Raw genomic sequence first — 19550 nt, forward strand, 5'->3', positions numbered from 1 at the left:
CTTTATCTCTCATACTTTGTGCCAACAGTCCAGGGGATGTGGTAGGTGCCTTCATGCACTTCAGTGCTGCTTTTATACCTAGCTTTTCCCTAAAATCCCTCAACTTTGTCTTGTTTCCATGGCCTGTATCACCCAGTATGCCTCCTTCCACTCACCTACCAATCCCTGGGCTACTTCCTCTCATTTCTTGAAAGTTTGACTCCTAGCCTCATTCCCTCCCAGCCCCATTATAATTCTATCCCAACTTTTAGAGATTTCAATATGCACAGAGATGAATTTCACCAACATGTTAGCCTCTCAGTTCCCCTGCCTCTCTTCTCCAGTGACCTCTCATGGTCACACTCTGATCCTGTCACTATTCATAACTGCAACCCTTCTGCATGAGCCTGCTAGGGCCACTGTAACAACATACCACAAGCTGGTGGTCTAAACAACAGAAATTTATTGCCTCAACGTCTGGAGACTGGAAGCTTGAGATCCAGGAGTTCTCAGCGTTGGTTCTTTCTGAGGGCAGCGTGGGAGAATCTGTTTAGGCCTCTCACCCATCTTCTGGTGATTGCTGGCAACGATGCTGCTCCTGGACTTTTAGATGCATCACCCTAATCTCTGCTTCGTCTTCCCATGGTGATCTCCCTGTATGTCATGCCTGATTTTTCCCTTTACATAAGGATGCTAATCAAATTGGACTAGGGCCCAGTCAAATGACCTCATTTTAAATTGATTATGTTTATAGATTCTACTTCCAGATAAGGTCCCCTTCTCAGATTCTGTGGGTTAGGACTTCATTATCTATTGGAGAAGAGAATACAATTAAACCACAACATCCCCCAAACTCTCGATTTCATGCATCACACACTCTTGGCAAATTGTCAGTCATGGCTAATCCAATTCACTGTCTATTCTGTGCCTAGCAAAGCTAGAGAAGAGAACACATTTTTTTTTTAATATTTATTTTTTAGCTTTAGGTGGACACAATATTTTTATTTTATGTGGTGCGGAGGATCGAACCCAGTGCCTCACGCATGCCAGGCAAGCATGCTACTACTTAAGCCATATCCCCAGCCCCCACATTTACATTTGTAAGATTCACTTTAAATTCCTGATGGCCCAAGGGGATTCTTTGTGCTACTTGGTAATCCTACCACCTTTCCAATCCAGTCACTTTTTTTTTTTTTAAGGTATTGGGATTGAACCCTGGGCCCCATAAATGCTAGATAAGTGCTCAAATGCTCTACTCCTGAGCTATACGTCCCCAGGCCTCAGTCACTCTTTTGAGTTAGGTGGCTACTCATATTTTCTCCTTTCTTCTTAGACTTACAACATCTCCTTTCCCCCATCCTTCCTCTTAGCTGACGGTTATTTCCTTGAGACAATGGAGCACAGAAGATACTTCTACAAGAAGACACCATCACCTACACCCACGGTTCCTATACCATGCATCTTGCTTAACATTTGTGCATGGGAGTCCAATTCCCTTTTCTTTCTTCTACATCACCCAATAATCTCTATTTGATCATTCACATACATATAAGAATATACTTTCATGGGGTCCAGTGGTGTGCACCTGTAATCCAGCTACTTGGGAGGCTGAGAAAGGAGTATTGCTTGAGCCCAGGAGTTTGAGGTGTGCCTGGACAAAGTACTGAGCCCCTGCCTCAAAAACAAAAGACAGGGGCTAGGTATGGAGTTCAGGGGAGAATACACAGCACACAGGAGGCCCTTGTTTCAATCCTCAGTTCCCTTGCAAAGCTTAATTTCTTCTATGTTTAAGAAACCTTGGGCTGGGGATGTGGCTCAAGCGGTAGAGTGCTCGCCTGGCATGCGTGCGGCCCGGGTTCGATCCTCAGCACCACATACAAACAAAGATGTTGTGTCCACCGAGAACTAAAAAATAAATATTAAAAAACTCTCTCTCTCTCTCTCTCTCTCTCTCTCTCTCTCTCTCTCTGTCTCTCTCTTTAAAAAAAAAAAAAAAAAAAAAAAAGAAACCTTGTCAACTGAGCCTGATGGCACATGCCTGTAATCCCAGTGACTGAGAATACAGGTATGTGCCACCATGCCTGACCTTTAATTCCTGATTTTGATAGTCTTGGGGATATACAGGAAAATGCCCTTGTTTGGAGGAAACAAATACTGATGTATTTCAAGTGATGGGGCATCAGGTAACTTCCTCTCAAATGGTTTAAAAGAAAAAAAAAATTCTTTGTACTGCCCTTGAGACATTTGTGTATGAGATAGTTTCAAAAATAAGACTTAAAAATGTTAAAACCTGCTAGGCCTAGTGTTGCATGCCTATAATCACAGTGACTGAGACAGGAGAATTGCAAGTTTGAGACCAGCCTCAGCAATATAGTGAGGCCATAAGAACTTAGTGAGACCCTGTCTCAAAATAAAAAGGGCTGGGGATGTGGCTCAGTAGTAAATCCTGGGTTCAATCCCAACAACAACAACAACAACAACAACAACAACAACAGTAATAATGTAGTTTCTCTTTAAAAAAAAAATTAACCCCACCAGGCACTGTGATATATATCTGTAATCCCAGTTATTTGGGAGGCTGAGGCAAGAGAATGGCAAGTTTGAGGCCAGCCTTAGCAATATCAAGCCCTGTTTCAAAAATCAAATAAAAAGAGCTGAAGATGTAGCTTAGAGGGAGAGTGCTACCCTGCCATGGGTAAGACTCTGGGCTCAATTCCCAGCATTGCAGAAGAAAAAAGAAAGAAAAATTAAAGCCTCATTTCTTTCTTTTTCTGATAGTGGGAATTGAGCCCATGGGTTCTTTCCCACTGAGCTACATCCCCGGCACTTTTTATTTTGTATTTTGACTCAGTGTCCATGTTGTCCAGGCTGGCCTGGAACTTGCAATCCTCCTACCTCAGGCTCCTGAGTAGCTGATATTATAGGCAATTGCCACCATGCCTGATTGAAACTTCACTTTTGAATGTCTTCTCTCCCACTTATTTTTTCTACCTCACAAAAGAGTTGGCTGTACTCCAGTTCTTTCCTTTTTTTTTTTTTTGTTGTTGTTGTGGTGGGGGGTACCAGGGTCTCACTGAGTTCCTTAGCACCTCACTTTTTTGAACTGAGGATTGAACCCAGGAGTGCTCAACCTTTGAGCCATATGCTCAGCCCTATTTTGTATTTTATTTAGAGACAGGGTCTCACTGAGTTGCTTAGTGCCTTGCTAAATTGTTGAGACTGGCAATCCTCCTGCCTCAGCCTCCAGAGCCACTGGGATTACAGGCAAGTGCCACGGGGCCGGGCTCCCATTTTCTTCTGACAAACAGCTTTCATTTCTTCTACTGTTCTTGTTAAGGTCCCCAGTGACCTCCATGCTAAATTCAAAACACAATTTTAATCCCCATTTCATCAGATATGTCAGCAGAATTTGACAGTTGAGTATTTCTTCTTGAAACACTTGCTTCATGTATATCTAGAACCCCACATTCTCCCGGTACCACCTTTTCTGTCCCTTTAGCTGTTTCCTCATTTCTTCTGACCTCTAAGAATAGAGGATCTCAGAGTTCAGGACTCAGATCTTTCCTCTTCTCACTCCTTGGGTGATCTCATCCAGTCCTCTGGTTTTAAATAACATCCATATGTGATGACTTACTAATTAATATCTTCCCAGTTCAGATCTCTTTTCTAAACTCTGGACTTCTATAACCAACAGTTTATTCCAAACTTTCCTTTGGATGTTGTCCAATAGACATCTCAAATTTAACATGTCCAACACTTCACTCCTGATCTTTCTCTCCCCTAGACTGTTCTATCCAGTCTTCCCCATATCAGTTAATGGCAATGTCACCCTTCTAGTTGCTCTGAAGGCCTTGGAGTTATCCTTAGCTCTTCTTTCCCTCACATCAATTATATTAGGAAACCTTGTTGTCTCTATGCTTCCACCTGGACCAGGTCACCACCGCCTCTCATGGGACCACTGAGGAGGCCTCTTTAGTAGTATGCTTCCATACTGCCCTCTACAGTTTATCTTCATCACTCTGTGTTCCCTATTGTACTGAGTAAAAGCCTCAGTCCTTACCTTGTGCTGCAAGACCCTTCATGATATCTTACTCCTACCAACTTGGCTAAGAATAAAAAGTTTTGGGGGCTGGGGATGTGGCTCAAGCTGTAGCGCGCTCGCCTGGCATGCGTGCGGCCCAGGTTCGATCCTCAGCACCACATACAAACAAAGATGTTGTGTTCGCCGAAAACTAAAAAAATAAAAAAATTTAAAAAAAATAAAAAATAAAAATATTCTCTCTCTCACTCTCTCTTTAAAAAAAAGTTTGATATTGTTCAATGGAGTAGAAGATGTGGGGAGGTAAATCAACTTAAATATTGTTGATGGGAATACAATTTATTGATTTCTATAAAAATAAATTAAGCATACCCTAGGATCCAGGAATTCTATTTATAGGAATTTATCTTATGCAAATACATAAGTGGTCAAAAGTGCACTTGATTTCACTGCACCAAGTTACAGCAAAACAAATAAATACAGTGTGCCATGCAATGGAATGGAGTACCATGCGTGATGCAATGGAATGGAGTACCATGCGTGATAATGGAGATTCATGGAATTTGAAATGATCTCCAAGATATTAAACACTAAAGGGAAGCATCAGATCAGTAACTATAGAATAATATCCTTGTTAAGTAAACATGAATATGTTGTGTGTTTATGCATTTTCAAAACATCTGAAAGGATTACCAACAAACTCAGGTTGGTTTGGGAAGTGAGACTAGGGATTGAGAGGAGTATGACAGTCTGTTTTGTTTTTGTTCAATTTAAAAAAAAATATTTTATTTTTTAGTTATAGGTGGACACAATACCTTTATTTTGTTTATTTATTTTTATGTGGTGCTGAGGATTGATCCCAGGGCCTCATACATGCTAGGCGAGCACTCATGCTGAGCCACAACCCCAGCCCCTTGATTTTATTTTTTTTAAATTGAACCTAGGAGTGTTTTACCACTTGTGTACATTTCCAGTCCTTTTTATTTTTTGAGACAGGATCTCCTTAAGGTTCCCAGGCTGGCCTTGAACTTGTGATCCTCTTGTCTCAGTCTTCTGAGTCCACTATGGCTACTGGGCATAGGGGGATTACAGGCGTGCACCACCATGTCTGGTACAAACATAGACTTTTAAAATTTGTATATCTAATAATTTTTTTAAAGTTTTAAAAAAAGTTCTTCCCCAGGACTGGGGCTTAGTGGGAATGTGCTCACCACGCACATGTGAGGCATTGGGTTCAATCCTCAGCACCACATAAAAATAAATAAAATAAAGGAATTGTGTCTATCTACAACTAAAAATTAAAAAAAAAGTTCTTCCCCATCCCAAGATCATAGAAATGCTCACCTGTATTTACTTCAAGTTCATGTGGCTTTAAAAAATGATTTATATGCTTGAATGAAGTCAGGATGACAGATCAGGAATACACATCTTGAATTTGCTGTGGAGTATGATTGTTTCTTTTTTTAAAACCTTTTTTTTAAAATAAAGAAAATAAAACATACTATTTGTAGAAAATCTAGAAAAAGGTGAAAAGAAAATAAAACCACTGGCAACCTCAGTTAACAGTTTTTGAGTCATTTCCTTCAAAAGGCAGAGTGCCCAGTGGAGTGAAACCTCCTGCTTCATTTTGTGCTGATGCCTTAATGCCACTCGCGGGTGGGCAGGTATCTGGCAGTTTGGGCGTCATTTGGGAAGTCCAACAGAAAAGGTCTGACACATGGTTAAAGCAAACATTCACCCATTGGGATGTGTGTGTGTGTTTTGTGGTACTGGGGATTGAACACAACATTCTATCACTGAGCTATATCCCCAGCCCTTTTTAGTTTTTAGACAGGGTCTTGCTGAGTTGCTTATGCTGGCCTTGAACCTGTAGTCCTCTTGCTTCAGCCTCCTGAGCCACTGGGATAACAGACATGTGCCCCTATGCCCAGTAGCCAAACCTTTTCTTGAAGTGCAAGGAGAAATTGGGTTCCCTAAGGCATCTTCTTTTTTTTTTTTGGAACTGGGGATTGAACCCAGGATCACTTAACCACTGAGCAACATCCCCAGATCTTTTTATTTTTCTGTGACAGGGTCTTGCCAAGTTGCTGAGGCTGGCTTTGAACTTCTGACCTCCTGCCTCAGCCTCCCAAGTGGCTGGGATTACAGGTATGTGTCACCATGCCCAGCCCTAGAGTGTCTTTAAACTCACTTGTAAGTGCTCCTCCACAGAATTATTTCAGATAGAACACTGGGTTTGTGTGGAGGACATACAGTCATGTGGGCTGAGGGATGACTCCACTAGGACCAGCATCCCTCTGTGGCATCTGGAAGGGGTAGGGAGCAGTTAGGCAGAACAGTTGGTAAGCAGCTGGTAGGAGACAGCTGGTAGGTACCTAACAGGCACCAGGTGGGTGTACTTTGCCCTAATGCCTGACAAAGGACATTACCCCAATCAGTTCACAAGGGGACAAGGTGACATCTTGTGTTTGCAAACACTAGAGAACAGAGCCCAGAAGCAGATCAGACTCTGGCTAAGAAGAATTTGGATGAATCCTTTGCTCTCAGCTTGGAAAAGGTAAAGTCAACAATCAAGCCCACCATACCAACTTCTTCCCAGAAGGGAAATGAGAGAAATAACTTGCAGGCAAACAATTCAATTTTAACTAGGAAATGAGGTAATCCATTAGATTCAATCAGAGAAAAGGGTTTGGAAAAACAAAAAAATAAAATAAAAAAAAATTGGAGGATGCAGGCTTCTTTAAGCTCACTTGGGAGGAGGCAGAGGTTTGCAGCTTAGTTTTACGTGTGTGTGTGTGTGTGTGTGTGTGTGTGTGTGTTTATCTTTGGCCATAAAGGGAACAGAACTCAGAGATGCTCTACCACTGAGCTACATCCACAGCTCTTTTTGTTTTTATTTTGAGACAAGGTCTTGCTCAATTGTCCAGGCTGGCCTTGAGCTTGGGATCCTCTTGTCTCAGCCTCTCAAATTGCTGAGATTATAAGTGTACCACCAGCCCAACTTGCAGCTAGATAATACCCACTTAAACTTTAATACACTTAAACCATAAGAATAAAGGAACAGTGGGAGAAGAACCTGGAAGTAGGAGGTAAGGGAATGGGATTCTGACTTGAAGTAAACCAAGACATTGAACCCAGCTCTTTTCTAAGGGCTGATTTCTTCAATGATGACATTAAGGAAAACAGGAGTGAGAGATGCCAGATGCAGGAGGTGGTAAGAAAAAAAAAAAAACTAAGGAGGTCTGGGTGATGGCACCAGTGGTTCCAGCCTAACCTCCTAATCTACTGTAGATGAAGAAAACCAATGTCCAGAAAAGGGGTAGTTTTCCAAATGAAGCCCAATTCAGCGGCAAAGACTTCTGACTTCCAGTCTAGTTCTCTCAAGCCCTCCTGTTAGGAAGGGCTTAAAGGGAGAACATTAAAGTCTGGGCAAAAGAAAGCAAAGCTAAACACTCCAAAAGTCACCACCTCTACCAGGCTCCATCACAGCCCATCAATGGTGTCTGAGCTTCAGTGTCGTTACCTGAGAACAAGGACACCACTTCCTTGCCAGGGCTGTGGCTGCGGTGAAAGGCAGGTATTCGCCTTACTGAGTGAGTTATCTTGCTGCTCCCACGAAACACACTGGGGCTGGAGAGATGCTGCTAGAGGAGCTAGCATGAAGGGATGTGCTGTCACTCTCCCCATGATCAGTCTTCTTTGGTTTTGTCAGAATTCAAGACTGGTGTCTAGTGGTACCAGGCTTTTTTTTTTTTTTTTTTTTTTTTTTGTGAGACTGGGGATTAAGCCTGGGTACACTTTACCACTGAGCAATACCTTCAACCCTTTTTATATTTTGAGACAGAGTTTTGATAAGCTGAGGCTGGCTCTGAACTTATGATTCAACTGCTTTAGTCTTGAATGGACCCAGTGATACCCCATTAGTCACCTCTGATTCCAGCCTTTGGTACTAAGACAGCAGGACACTATGACCATGTGTCTATTAAGGGATCCCACCTCCTACACACCAACTATTCAGAGTCCCAACCACAAGTCCAGGTGTTTCAAGCATACACGCTGTCCTGGTGGCTTTCAGAGCTTTCATGGGGAGGAGGCAAGCACAGGCTGCATCAGGGTGCTCTGGAAGAGCCACGCTGTACCTTGTAACCTGGCAGAGAGGCCTTCCTCAATAGCTGGCAATGCCAAATGGGCCGTCTACCCCCTGGCTCAATTTAGGTTCTTACCCAACTTCTGGCCCAACAGGAAGTCCACAGAAAATTCAGAATAGCTTCTGGAAACCAGGACCCTTCTCCTTAGTCTCAGTTCTGGCCTCCCCTTCCTAAACAGAGTTTCAGAATTGGGAGAACTTCTGGTTTAAATCTGAGATAGAAATTGGGCCTTTCGGCCAGGTGCGGTGGTGCATACCTGTAATCCCAGCAGGATGGAGAGTTCAAAGCCAGCCTTAGCAATGGTGAGGCACTAAGCATAAATACAATATAAATAAAATAAATAAAATACAAAATAGGGCTGGGGATGAGTGCCCCTGAGTTCAATCCTCAGTACCAAAAAAAGAAAAGAAAAAAGAGAAATTGGACCTTTCCTAGACCCTCTTTCCCTAAATCTGAGATTAGAAGGTGGCAGTGATTTAAGACCCAGTTGTGCCTCAGTTTCATGGTAATAAGAGACTATAGTTAACTCTATCTACACTCCAACCTGAGGCTCCAAATTGGTCCACTTTGAGTGCATGTCCATGACATTCTCCCTACCTGCCTTCCCAAGGGGCTGCCTAGCCCTGTGCCCCACCCAACCCTGGCCCAGGGGAATCTCCTAAAGCCCACACATATGCAGTTCCAGGCTTAAGAAAGCCATTTCCCCAATCTCCTAGGGTGATTCCACCTTTCCACCCAAGTCCTCCCACATGACAAAGTGAGTCAGGGTGGGAAGGGGCCTCCATGTTTTATTAGGGATACGGCAGAAGCAGAGGCTGGAAGCAGAGTAGCCATGTTTTTAACAACAGATAAATTAACCGTAGTGCAGGTTGAGGGGTAGGAATTGGGCCAGGCGCCTTAATAAAAAAAAAAAAAAAAAAAAAAAAAAAAAAAAAAAAAAAAAAGACAAACAAACAGACCCCAAAGACATGGGGCAAGGGAGGGCAGCACCATCCAGACAGCAGGGAGAACCAGGGCAGAGAGAGAAGGCAGTGTGTCCCCTTACCCCCAAGCTCCAAAAGCAGGGGCCTCCAGAATGGCCCCATGAAGGCTTTGGGACAGGGGAGCAGCCAAGTTGGGCAGAGATGGCACAGCTGGTGGGCAGAAAGCCCAGCACCACAAGATGGCTCAGCCTGAAGCGGGAGCTGAGACAGTGGCTTTGAACCCCCAGTCCCTTAGAGGAAAAGCCTTATTCTGGGCAAGTGAAGGAACCAAGGGTGGGGTCTCTCCCTGAGCTGAGCGGGGCCATCTCCTCCACAGCAGCGGTGGGCAGTGGGGTGTGCCAGGGACTTCTGTCAACTTCTTCTCCACCTGCATCCTTGGTCCCTTCAGGCAGGGCCCACTGGCTATGAGGCATGGGGCATGAAGAGAGTGGGTCCAGTCCGTGGTCCCCAGATCCAGAGGGGGCTGTGGTGGGCGCAGTCCCTCAGCCCTGACTCCCACAGGAGGAGAGTGAGTCATAGAGCGAATCGCTGAGGGACTCGGAGGTCTCTAGCCCTGGAGCACCCCCACTGGCCACTCTGCCTTCCTCACCCATGTCCGAAGTGCTGGGAGTACGACTGCCCCCAAATGCTGGGCCCTGGGACGTAGAGGCTGGGCGGCTGGGCTCCAGGTTCCGCTTCCGGTCCACAGGCAGGGCCTGGAAAGGAGGTACTGCTTATAGGACATTCCTTCCCACCTGTCAGCCTAGCTTGTGAAGCATGGACTGAGGGACATTCTGCCCACCTGGTGGGAGGTGCTACTCTGGGTCCACCCCTGAGAGGGAAGAAAGCTGAAGATACAACTATACACAGACCTACCAAGGCTCCAGGGAGTGATGAAAATCCTTCCCCCAAGAAGGGTGAGTGAGCTGCCAGAGGGGCATGGAAGGGGTGCTCCCTCCACCCTCCTCCCGGGAAGTGCTGGACCTCCTGGGATATGCAGGACACATGCTGTACTACTGTGGTCTCATACCATTCCCTCCTGCCACTTAGTCCTCTTCTCATTCCCCTTCTTCAACTCTCACCATGGGGGTCCTGGGCAGCCCCTCCAATTGTCGGGGTGGGCACAGGAAAGGGTCAGAGGAGCTGCCAGCTGCCCTGGTATTGGGGAAGGTCCAGTTCTTGGCCAGCTGCACAGGAGGAGGAGGGCCTGGGTCTTCGCAGGGATCTGTGCAGGAATAAGGGGAAGGTGGATGGAGCTGTCCAATTTCTGGGGATGACCCATTCACCCTCCAGGACACTTACCATCAGGACAGGTCTGATGGCCCCGATGGCCTGGAGTAGCAGTAAGCAGTGCAGGAAAGGCTGGCATGCTGGGGTGCCGCCCACTCACTAGCAGTTCCTCTATGCCTGGCACCTCCCGCTCTAACGTGTAAGCACGACGGGGGACTTTGGTAAGGGCTGGGGGCCGAGCTGGGGGCACTCCTGGAGTAGGTTCCAGCCGTGGTGGTTTGGTCTTGGGAAGATTCTTGCTAGGGGTCCCATTGTTGCCATGGTCTGGGGGTGGGAAGGTCCCAATGCCACTGTCCAAGGTTCGCGTCAAGGAGCCACAGGCTGGAGAAGAGAGCACATAGAGGATGTTAGGTGGAAGCTCTGCCCCCTGCCTCTCCTCTAGCTTCCCACCCCCGTCCAGGCTCCACTCCAACTCTCAGGGCCTCCTGACCCAACATGCCCATCCCACAGAACCTGCCTGTCCACCCCCAAGGGTTCTGGGCTCAGAGAGGTATCCTTGATGGTAAAGGGGAGTTTCCCTTCTGTGCAGCCCCAGAGCCCACTCAGTGTTGGTCCCCAGTATGGCATTTGGGGCCTGCATCTGCCATGGTTACAGGAAAAAGTATCCTCAGCCCGGGTCCCACCTACCTGTGAAATGCGAGGTGGGCACTGGCTCGGCCAGGCTGTCTTCTGAGGGCATCTCTTCCCGCTTCCCTGGCTCATTGCTCAGCTGTGCAGATACAGGAGACCTGGGTGTCCATTCCCATCCCTCCTCCAAACCCCACTGTGCCTCTGGGAGTAGGAATGTGAGTATGGGAGCAGGGGAGTAGGAGCATTAGGGCCCTGGAGGATGGCTGTGGTTGCAGGCGCTCTGGAACCCACTCTCCTCTCCTTAGTTCCCCTTACAGACCACAAATGCATCCAGTAGCTCCCAGGCCCAAGAGAAGGGAAACCCTCCAGAACCAGGCCAGCTCTAGCCCCAAGAACTTACCTTTCCAGAAGGTTTTCCACAGCCCTGAAGTGGGCCCACCAGACCATTTCGGGGCCCACAGGCTGGCCAGGGATTCTTGGGGTCAGAGGACACTGGCTGGAAATCGCCATACTCAGGCTTAGGCTCCCGCCAACTCTTGGGCGGCAGCTCCTTGCCATCCACCCTGGGTAATAAAATAGGTAGGTGAGGGAGGTGAATACTCAGAAGACCACACCAGCCTCTATGGTTTGCTGAGTGTCCCCCAAGGATTAATACCTCATTGTAAGGGATTAAGAGAGTGGAAACTTAAATCTATGGTTTTTAGAGGTAGAACCTTTGCAGGTGTGAGAGAGATCATGATTAGGTATGGTCATTAGGGTGGAGCCTATATGGCTAACACTGGTGGACTTATAAGAGACCAAGAGCCGCACATATACATGTGCACTCTCTTGCCACCTCAGGACTCTGCCAGCACAAAGGCTATCACCAGATTCAGCTCCTAGACCTTGCATCTCCTAAACTATGAGCCAAAATAAACCTCTTCTTTATAAAGTAGCCTGCTTTGGATATTTCATTATAGTAATGGAAAAATGGACTAATAGACCAGCCTTGCACCCTCTAGGTGCTGGGTCTGGTAAGGTACTTGCTGGCACCTATCCAGGGAAAAGGGACATATTGCTCCCGCCAACCTCTCCTGATACTGGCAAAAGGCAGGGACCCTGGGGGAAACCCCAGGGAATAGTAGAGGCAAAGGTACCCAGCAATGTACTCTGTTAAATTGGCAGGTCAGGTCACATCCTGGTCCCATGCACAACACCCTGCCTGCTCCCCCTGAACTTCTGAGCACACTTGTCACCCAAACCTCATACTAGTAAGACCCAATGCCTTCAGAATTTGTTTTATCAGCCCAGAAAGTGCAATCCTGGAGTGGGTTTCTTTTCTAAACAATGAACCCCCCTAGTGTCAGGTGTCAAAATGTAAGACAAGAAGGGGACCTTCCTTGTTGCTGGAGGAACACTTTCATTAGCCTTGGTTAGGCTCTAGTATTCGTTTAACTCCCATATGTAGACCAGCTCATCTGACATGAGACAATCCAGAAAAACACAAGTTAATTCTTTTCAAATGAAAACTGGTCTCAGCAAGTCTGGGTGATAGCCAGCCCAGCAGGGAGGGGAGGATGGCTGACTTCTGATTTGAGTCCTAGATCATTCCTCCAGGCCAGGTCACTAACCCCAAGACATTCTGGTAGCATCCTATCCCTTCTGACCTCTGGGAAGCCCTAACTGCCAGAAGGGCAGTATCAGGTCCAGAATCAGGTGTGTCTGCTGAGCATCTGCTAAACGATCCCAGATCCTCACCTGTTGAGTAGTTGTTGCATGAAGGTGTCGGCACCTTGGTACATACCGGCCAGCTGGCCTTGCACCTGCCCTAGACCAGGGCTGGGTGCTGCGGTTGGACCCCCAGGCCGTGGGCGGGCCCTGCTGCTCAGGTAGGCCTTCTCTTCTTCCAGAGCCCGGCGCAGGTCTTCTGCCTTAGCCATCAGCTTGGAGATGTTGAGGCTCTCCGCCTCCAGCTTTCGGGCTTCCACCTTGACCTCCTTCCGGAGTGGGGAGCCCCCACTAGCGCCCTCCTTGCTTTTGGTGGCCTCTGTTCTGCGGTTCAGTGCTGGCAGCTTGCTCTTCTTAAGGCCGAACCAGCTGGCAATGCTGCTGGTGTTGCGGTGCTTGGCTTCAGAGCCTGGTGCTCGTTCCTGCCCCTGGAGCCGCAGCACATTCTCCTCGATGCCCTTCATCACCTTCTCTTCGATGGCTGAGTGTGGGGCTGGCCCCTCAGGTCCCTGGTTTGGGTCAGTGGGGCCAGGCACAGGGGATGTGGGCTGGCCTGTGGTGCTACCACAGTCTGCCCAAGGAGGTCCCTTCCCCTTTTCAGGCTTGGGTGGCTCCTTGGTGACTGGGGGGACCCCAGGTCGGGGCACCACCTTTGTGGGTGACTTGGAGGGTAGTTTAGTAGGGCTGCTGTGAGGGCTCTTGTTGGGCTTGCCCAGGCTGGGGGCTGAGGTTGGCACTTTCGCAGGGGTGCGAGGCACCTGGGGGCATAGGGCCCCTGCCAGCCGGCTCTTGGCCAGCTCCACTTTGGTGAGGCAGCTCCTTGGTGAGACAGGCTCCAAATCAATCCGGGCCCCCATAGAATGGGATGAGTAGACACGGGCCCCAGGATCCCCAAGTCCAAGTCCAGGTTCCTGCTGCTTCAGGCTGCTAGTGCCTAAGGCCATTGCCCCCCGCAGGGCTCCCCTTCCTTCTGGCTGCTCAAGGGGTCTAGTGGTGGTAGGCACCATATCTCCAGTACTTTCCCCTGACCTCCCTGGTCCTCGGGTTTTCTCGGTGCCAGATCTGGCAGGCAGCCCATTTTTCTCTGTGCCCAGGGGCCCCTCAGGGCCTGTTTTCAGTTTTCCCAGGGCTGCAAGTCTTTCCCGCAAAGGCGTGTAGCTGGTATCCCCAGGTCGCCGCCCTGATCCCTGGCTGGGCTTCTTGGATGAGCTGCTTGGGGTCCTGCGGCTGGGATGGGGAGACTCTGAGCCTGCCTTATCCAAACTCTTCTCCTGGGGGCTCCCATAGGGGCAGGATTCTGGGAGGCAAGGGCTGGGGGGTACTCCAGGGCTTCTGAGGACCTCAGGAGCCTGTGGTACTTCCAGAGTCAGTTGTGGGTAGGTGGGCACCTGCAGAGGGGATGGAGGTGGTTCTGGGGAAGACCCTCTAAAGGTGCCCCGGGAAAGGTCCAGGATGTTTTCATAGCAAGGAGATACCACTGGCCCTGGGGACAGTGTGGTAGACAAGGCTGATTGGGGGGGTCTGAGCTGTGCAGAGTCTGGGATTGTGGAGCAAGGTGAAGGACTGGTGGGCAGGCCCTGTGCCCCCTCTGGGGACAGTTCTCCTCCACCCAGACCCCTGCGGGCCAGCAGTGGGGAGGGGCTGCCATCTGAGCCACTATTGCGACAGGGGATTCGGGAGTTCCGGGGTAGCTGGGGGCTGAGCTGGGGGCCTCCTGGGCTGGGAGTCTTCTCCGAAGCTGAAGGCAGCTTGAGAAATTTGAGACCTCTGGCTGGAGAGGGCAGAATGGGTCCTTCGGCTTCTCCAGGAGAAGGGGGCCCAATTTGGAGCTTGCTTTTCACCTGAGATGAGGAGTGGGGTTGGCCAGGCCGCGAGCCCAGTGGGGCATCCCCTGCACCCATGAACATACTGAGGAAGGGGAGGGGCCCTTGGCCCTCTGAGGTAGCACCAAAGCCCAGCTTGTGGGCCTCTGGGGTACCCCCACCCCAAGCTGATTTAGGGAGGCCTTTGGACTTGGATAGCTGCTGAGGCCCCTGGTCTGCGGACGATGGCTGCCCAGGACCTGGGTGGTCCCCATTGAGTGGGCCTGTAGCCCCAGCCAGGAATGCCTGTAGATAAGTCTCCGTATCCTCAAGGAGCTGGCCCAGGTTCAACTGCTTGCGGGCTAAGGCACCCAGCAAGGTGTCAGGACTAGGTGCCTCATTGGGGTCACCTGCCTCATCAGAAGAGGAGGAGGAGCTACTGCCTGGAGCACAGTGTGAGCCAGAGCTAGTGCCCTGGGCCTGTGGTGGGGCCCTGCTAGGGCTCCAAGGCCGCCTGGTACCCTCTTCCTCCCCTGGTTCCCCCAAGAGGCGCTCCCAGTGCAGCAGGCTTCCTAGGTTACCAGGTCCAAGTAACAGGTAGGGGGCCCAGGGCAAAGGTTCAGGTTGTGGTGGGCCACACAGCTCTCCATTGAGGGGCTCTGGAGAGCCTGGACCCTGGCCTGGAGGCCGCCAGGGTGTGGCAGGTGAGTACAGAAGCAAGGGGTCAGTCTCTTCCAAAGCTCGAAGCACCTCCAAAATCTGGGCTTTCTTCCGAAGGAATGGGGATAGGGCATCTAGTGCTGGTGGTGGGGTGGCCGGGGGACCAGGGCCTCCTGGTCGCAGCTGCTGCTCCCAACACACCTGAGAAGGAAGTGAGAAGGAGACTTATATAGTGGGCATTCTGGTCTAGGCCCAGGCCCTGAGTTGGGCATAAAAATATGCCAGAGACAGGGCTGGCCTGGTTGCATGTCTGTGACCCGAAAAGGAATTCACAGCTCTTGGGGTATGATGGCTCAGTTTCCTCAAGTGGTGCTCTGGTCTGGTTACCCCAACTTGTACCTAGCACACTTTGGGTAGGGTAGTCACCCCGCATTCCCTTCTTACTTATCCCAGCCTCCTATCCCTATTGCTGTTTGGATTAGCAGGGATAACCAGCTATAACTCTGACATCTATGCTTGCCTCAGGAGGGAGGCCTGTCCATTTTTCAGGTTCCAGAAAGAACGGAGACTCAAGAAGGGGGTATGATGTGGCCAAGACCTAAGTCAACGTAGGCCAACCCAGGCCTTCTCTTTCCAACCAACATGCTGGCCTTATCCCCAACAGGAGAAGTGGACTGGGGATGACTCCATGAAAAACCTTCTCTGCTGCTATCCTTTTCCTTCTTGAGTCTGGAACAGTGGTTAACTATATCCTCTCTGGAGTCAGACTGTGTGGGTTCAAGTCCCAGTTCTACCTAGCAATATGACCTTCAACAAGCTATTTGGTATCATCTGTAAAATGAGATGGTAATTATGTTTAAACTAATAAAATAAAAGAGCCCTAAGGTGACCTGCACAGTGCCTGGCATGGAATGAGCTCCATAAGTGTTAACTATGACTCTCACTGCATTACTAATGCATTTGCTCACAGGCCATGGGTGGGGGTGGGGATCTGTTTTTCTTGGTTACATGGCTGACAGCTGAGGGCTCCCACTTGCAGCCTGGACAAGAGTCTGTGCGTGAGAAATAGTCCCCCTGTGTTTTGTTAGGAACCAGCAGTGGAGTACTGACTGACTAGCCCCTCTCCAGGGAAGCCGAGACCACTATGCCCACCTCTCCTACCTCTCTTTGCCCAGCACAGCGACCCAAAGGCAAAGAGGTGGCTGTTCCTTCAGCGGCACTCAGGGAGGGGGTGGCTGGTGGCTCTGATGGTGGCTGAAGTGGAGTGAGTGGGATCTGTAGAGGGAAAAGGAGAGTTAGCACAATGCTGTCTGCCCCTCATGAAGCCAGGCCTTCCCTTCCAAGTGTGCCCCTTATGGTCATCTCCAGGCCTAGTTCCTGCTGCTGCCACTACCTGCTGGTGAAGAGGAGCCTCAGGAGACCATGGCAGAGGGAGGTGGGACTTTGGGGAGAAAGACAAGTACCACAGGCCTGGAGGGCAGCTGTGGCTCTAACCCAGGGTGCCTATCTCCAGCACTGCTCTGCTTTTCTGAGGTGTTTCCTCCCTATTAAAAAGGGAGTTACCATGAAGGTCTCTTTCTGTTCTAACTACCTGTTATTCCAGCAAAGCTGAGGCTGATAATCTTAGAAAAGGATGGCAGGGAGCCATTATTTCTGCCTCCTCAACTTGGTCTCATCTATTCTGAGGATTGCAAAAGTAGGATTTAATCAAGGGCCACTTTTCTCAGTCCTTGAGAATGTTATTTCCTCTTCCCAGTCATCTCAACTGATTATGAGTCAGCTTTAACCCTTCTCTCACCCCAACTCCCCACAGTCTTCGAACCTGGTCTCTGCAGCATCTTTCAGCCTTGCCTCTGGCCATATGCCAGCAGTAACTTCAGTCTGAATCTTCCCACTTCTAGCCTGGATGCTGCTGGGCATTTCAATCAGTCTCCTTGACCTGATTCGGTGGCCTTTCCACCTCCCATGCACAGGCAGCCTAAAGCATCTTCTTTATCTTTTTTCTAAAGCACTTTTGTGCTCAGTGTGCCTGCCACTGCCTGAGGAAACAAGTCGGAACTCTCGTGGGGCTCCCGGCCTGGCCTGTAGGTTCCCTGGACATGTCTTCCCCTGATACTTGTCTGCAGCTTTTACCACTCACTGTCCTTTCACCTATCTTTTGTTCCTGCCAAGCTGAGTAGCTTGCCACTCCCTAGGCTTCCCTGCCTGCAGATCCTTACTTAGGCTCTTCTTCCCACAGGAAATCCCTTCTCCTCAACCACTGTGTCACTCTTTGAGGCTCTCCCATCAATCCAGGCCAGGTCCAAAGTTAATTCCCAATAGGAACCTTCCCTAGTCCTTCTCTGAGAGCCTGTCTCCCTCCTGGGTGGGCCCTTGGACAGAAGCACTGTCACATTCAGTTTTGTAGCATGGCTGTCTATAGACCTCATGGAGTCATGAGTACCCTGCACAGGTCACAGCCCCTAAGGCCATGTGATTCAGTTCAATTCCATATGTGTTGGAAAAGGCATTGCTCACAAATAGGAGCTTAATTAGCATTTGCTCAAAGGAGCATTCATCCCAACAAACATAACTTGGAAATCACATTAATGATAAACAGCTACCATTTATTGATTACATGCTGGGTCAAGCATTATATATTATCTCATTTAATCATCACAATATGCAATACAGGTATTTTCATCTCCATTTTTGAAGAGAAAAAATACCTAGTTTTCAAAGTTAGCTAAGTGTGACCTTGGACAGATTATCTAAGAAGTGGCTAAGTTAGGGATCTAACCCAAGCTTATGAGGTCAAGGTTTGCTCTCTTTTCATTATGTCATGTTAGCTCTGGGGAAGATAAATCTATTGGTCAAAGTTCTAAGAGGTCCTAGAATTCATTTAGATAAAAAATAAATGATTTAAGGATGCTTAGTCCTGTCATTAGCAGTCACTCAGAAGGGGTAAGCTCGGCTAGTGTGGTTGGGCCTAATGGGATTTCAGAGTGGGCCCTTCAAAGCAGGGACAACTGTAGGGCAGGGAAAACTACAGTCTCCGCTGCTGATTCAGACCCAGTTCTGCAATGTCTGGGTGAGATGGAGGCTCCAGAAACATCATGTTAATGAGAGGCTTCCTCTGCAGGGGTGAGGCTTCCCAGTGAGTGGAAGGATTCCCTGCTCAAGAGCTCCCTGATTTATAACATAGACACAAATTCAGACAGACACATAAGCTCCCACACATGAGGAAAGTGCTTCTCTTCTTGTCAAAATGGAGAAGAGGTTGGCTGCCCTCAGAAACAACCTAGTGCTCCCCTTGACCACCGGGAGCTGCTCCCAATCTCCCCACCCCTGCATCTTAACCACATCCTTGGGAGTTCCTGACAGAGTAACCTCAAGGGACATCTTGGCCCAGAATTCATTCCCAGGAGTCTCCTGCTGCTCTGAGGAAGGCAAGAGTCAGGGCTAATAGCAAAGGCCACTAACTGTGAACATGTGCATACAACAGTGACAGATGTATGCCACTATGTGTGCCCATAGTTATCAAGGGTGAAGCACCTTCCTGACTGCTCAGTGACACCATAAGCCCTGGGCTGCCTTATGTATGGCTCACTCCTGCCCCTGGCCAGGAAGCACACATCAGTGGCCAAAGGAGCCTCTTGGGAGCTTGAAATAATTTCACTTGCAGTCTCCACCCATCTCCTCATCTCCTCACACAGAGGCAGGAGCAAGTATGAACCTTCTCTGTCAGCAAGAAGGGATGCTGCTCAGCTGGGTGGGGAGCAAGTGGGATGTAAGGGCCAGCCAAGCTTGCAGGGACTCAAGTAGTTTTCATTCCATTTAAAGTGTGAAACCATCAGGCTGGGCAGGCCTTCCTGTGATGGCCACAGACCCCAGCATGAAGGGGGATGGGGGATGGCCTGCTTTTCTGTGTGTATGTGAACAAAAATAGCACTGATGACTTGGGGCAGCAGGAAGCAGACTAGGAAAGGGCAGGAGAAGTGCAAGTGCCTACCTGGGGGAGGGAGCCTGTTGTGAGCTGGAGTTTCTGCTGAAACAGGGCACTCAGCATCTGGTTCTGTCGTTCCAGGTCAAACACCCTCTTCTTTAGCTTGATGCACTCCTCTCGCAGGTCCTGCACCCGCCCAGGAGGCAGAAGAAGCGAAGGGAAGGATGGTGGGGACAGGAAGAACAGAATGAGCACAGCAGATCCTGCCTAGGAGCCCAAGGCACTCGCTGGGCATGTTCTTCTCCTGCAACCTCCTGCAAGGGATCTGAACCTGCCTGTGTGCAAATATAGACTCTTGGGGATGGTAAGTAGTTTCTAAGGTTTGCTACCCTGGTGGGAGGTAAATCCTATTCTCTTTGCCATTTTTCCTATCCCTGGAGCCAACTCTGCTTCTTAGAAACCACACTT

General features: G+C 49.0%; 1 protein-coding gene across 5 annotated transcripts in view; it reads right to left on the reverse strand.

The window, feature by feature from the left end:
• Nucleotides 1–8636: 8636 nt before the first annotated feature.
• The window catches only part of NCKAP5L (NCK associated protein 5 like), a 34802-nt gene continuing 23888 nt past the window's right edge, over nucleotides 8637–19550 (reverse strand). For 4 of the 5 annotated variants that reach the window (XM_081311970.1, XM_081311973.1, XM_081311972.1 and 1 more), the window contains 8 exons: nucleotides 19149–19268; nucleotides 16319–16432; nucleotides 12726–15358; nucleotides 11389–11551; nucleotides 11046–11127; nucleotides 10431–10739; nucleotides 10211–10353; nucleotides 8637–9844 (listed from right to left, as the gene is read on the reverse strand). In XM_081311970.1, the coding sequence (XP_081168096.1) occupies nucleotides 9632–9844; nucleotides 10211–10353; nucleotides 10431–10739; nucleotides 11046–11127; nucleotides 11389–11551; nucleotides 12726–15358; nucleotides 16319–16432; nucleotides 19149–19268 (3777 nt within the window). In that variant the 3' untranslated portion in view covers nucleotides 8637–9631. Of the gene's footprint in view, nucleotides 9845–10158; nucleotides 10354–10430; nucleotides 10740–11045; nucleotides 11128–11388; nucleotides 11552–12725; nucleotides 15359–16318; nucleotides 16433–19148; nucleotides 19269–19550 lie in introns of all 5 variants that reach the window. The other variant, XM_081311974.1, reaches the window with a different exon arrangement.

Source organism: Spermophilus citellus (genome assembly GCF_964194105.1).
Source record: "Spermophilus citellus genome assembly, chromosome: 10".
NCBI lineage: Eukaryota > Metazoa > Chordata > Mammalia > Rodentia > Sciuridae > Spermophilus > Spermophilus citellus.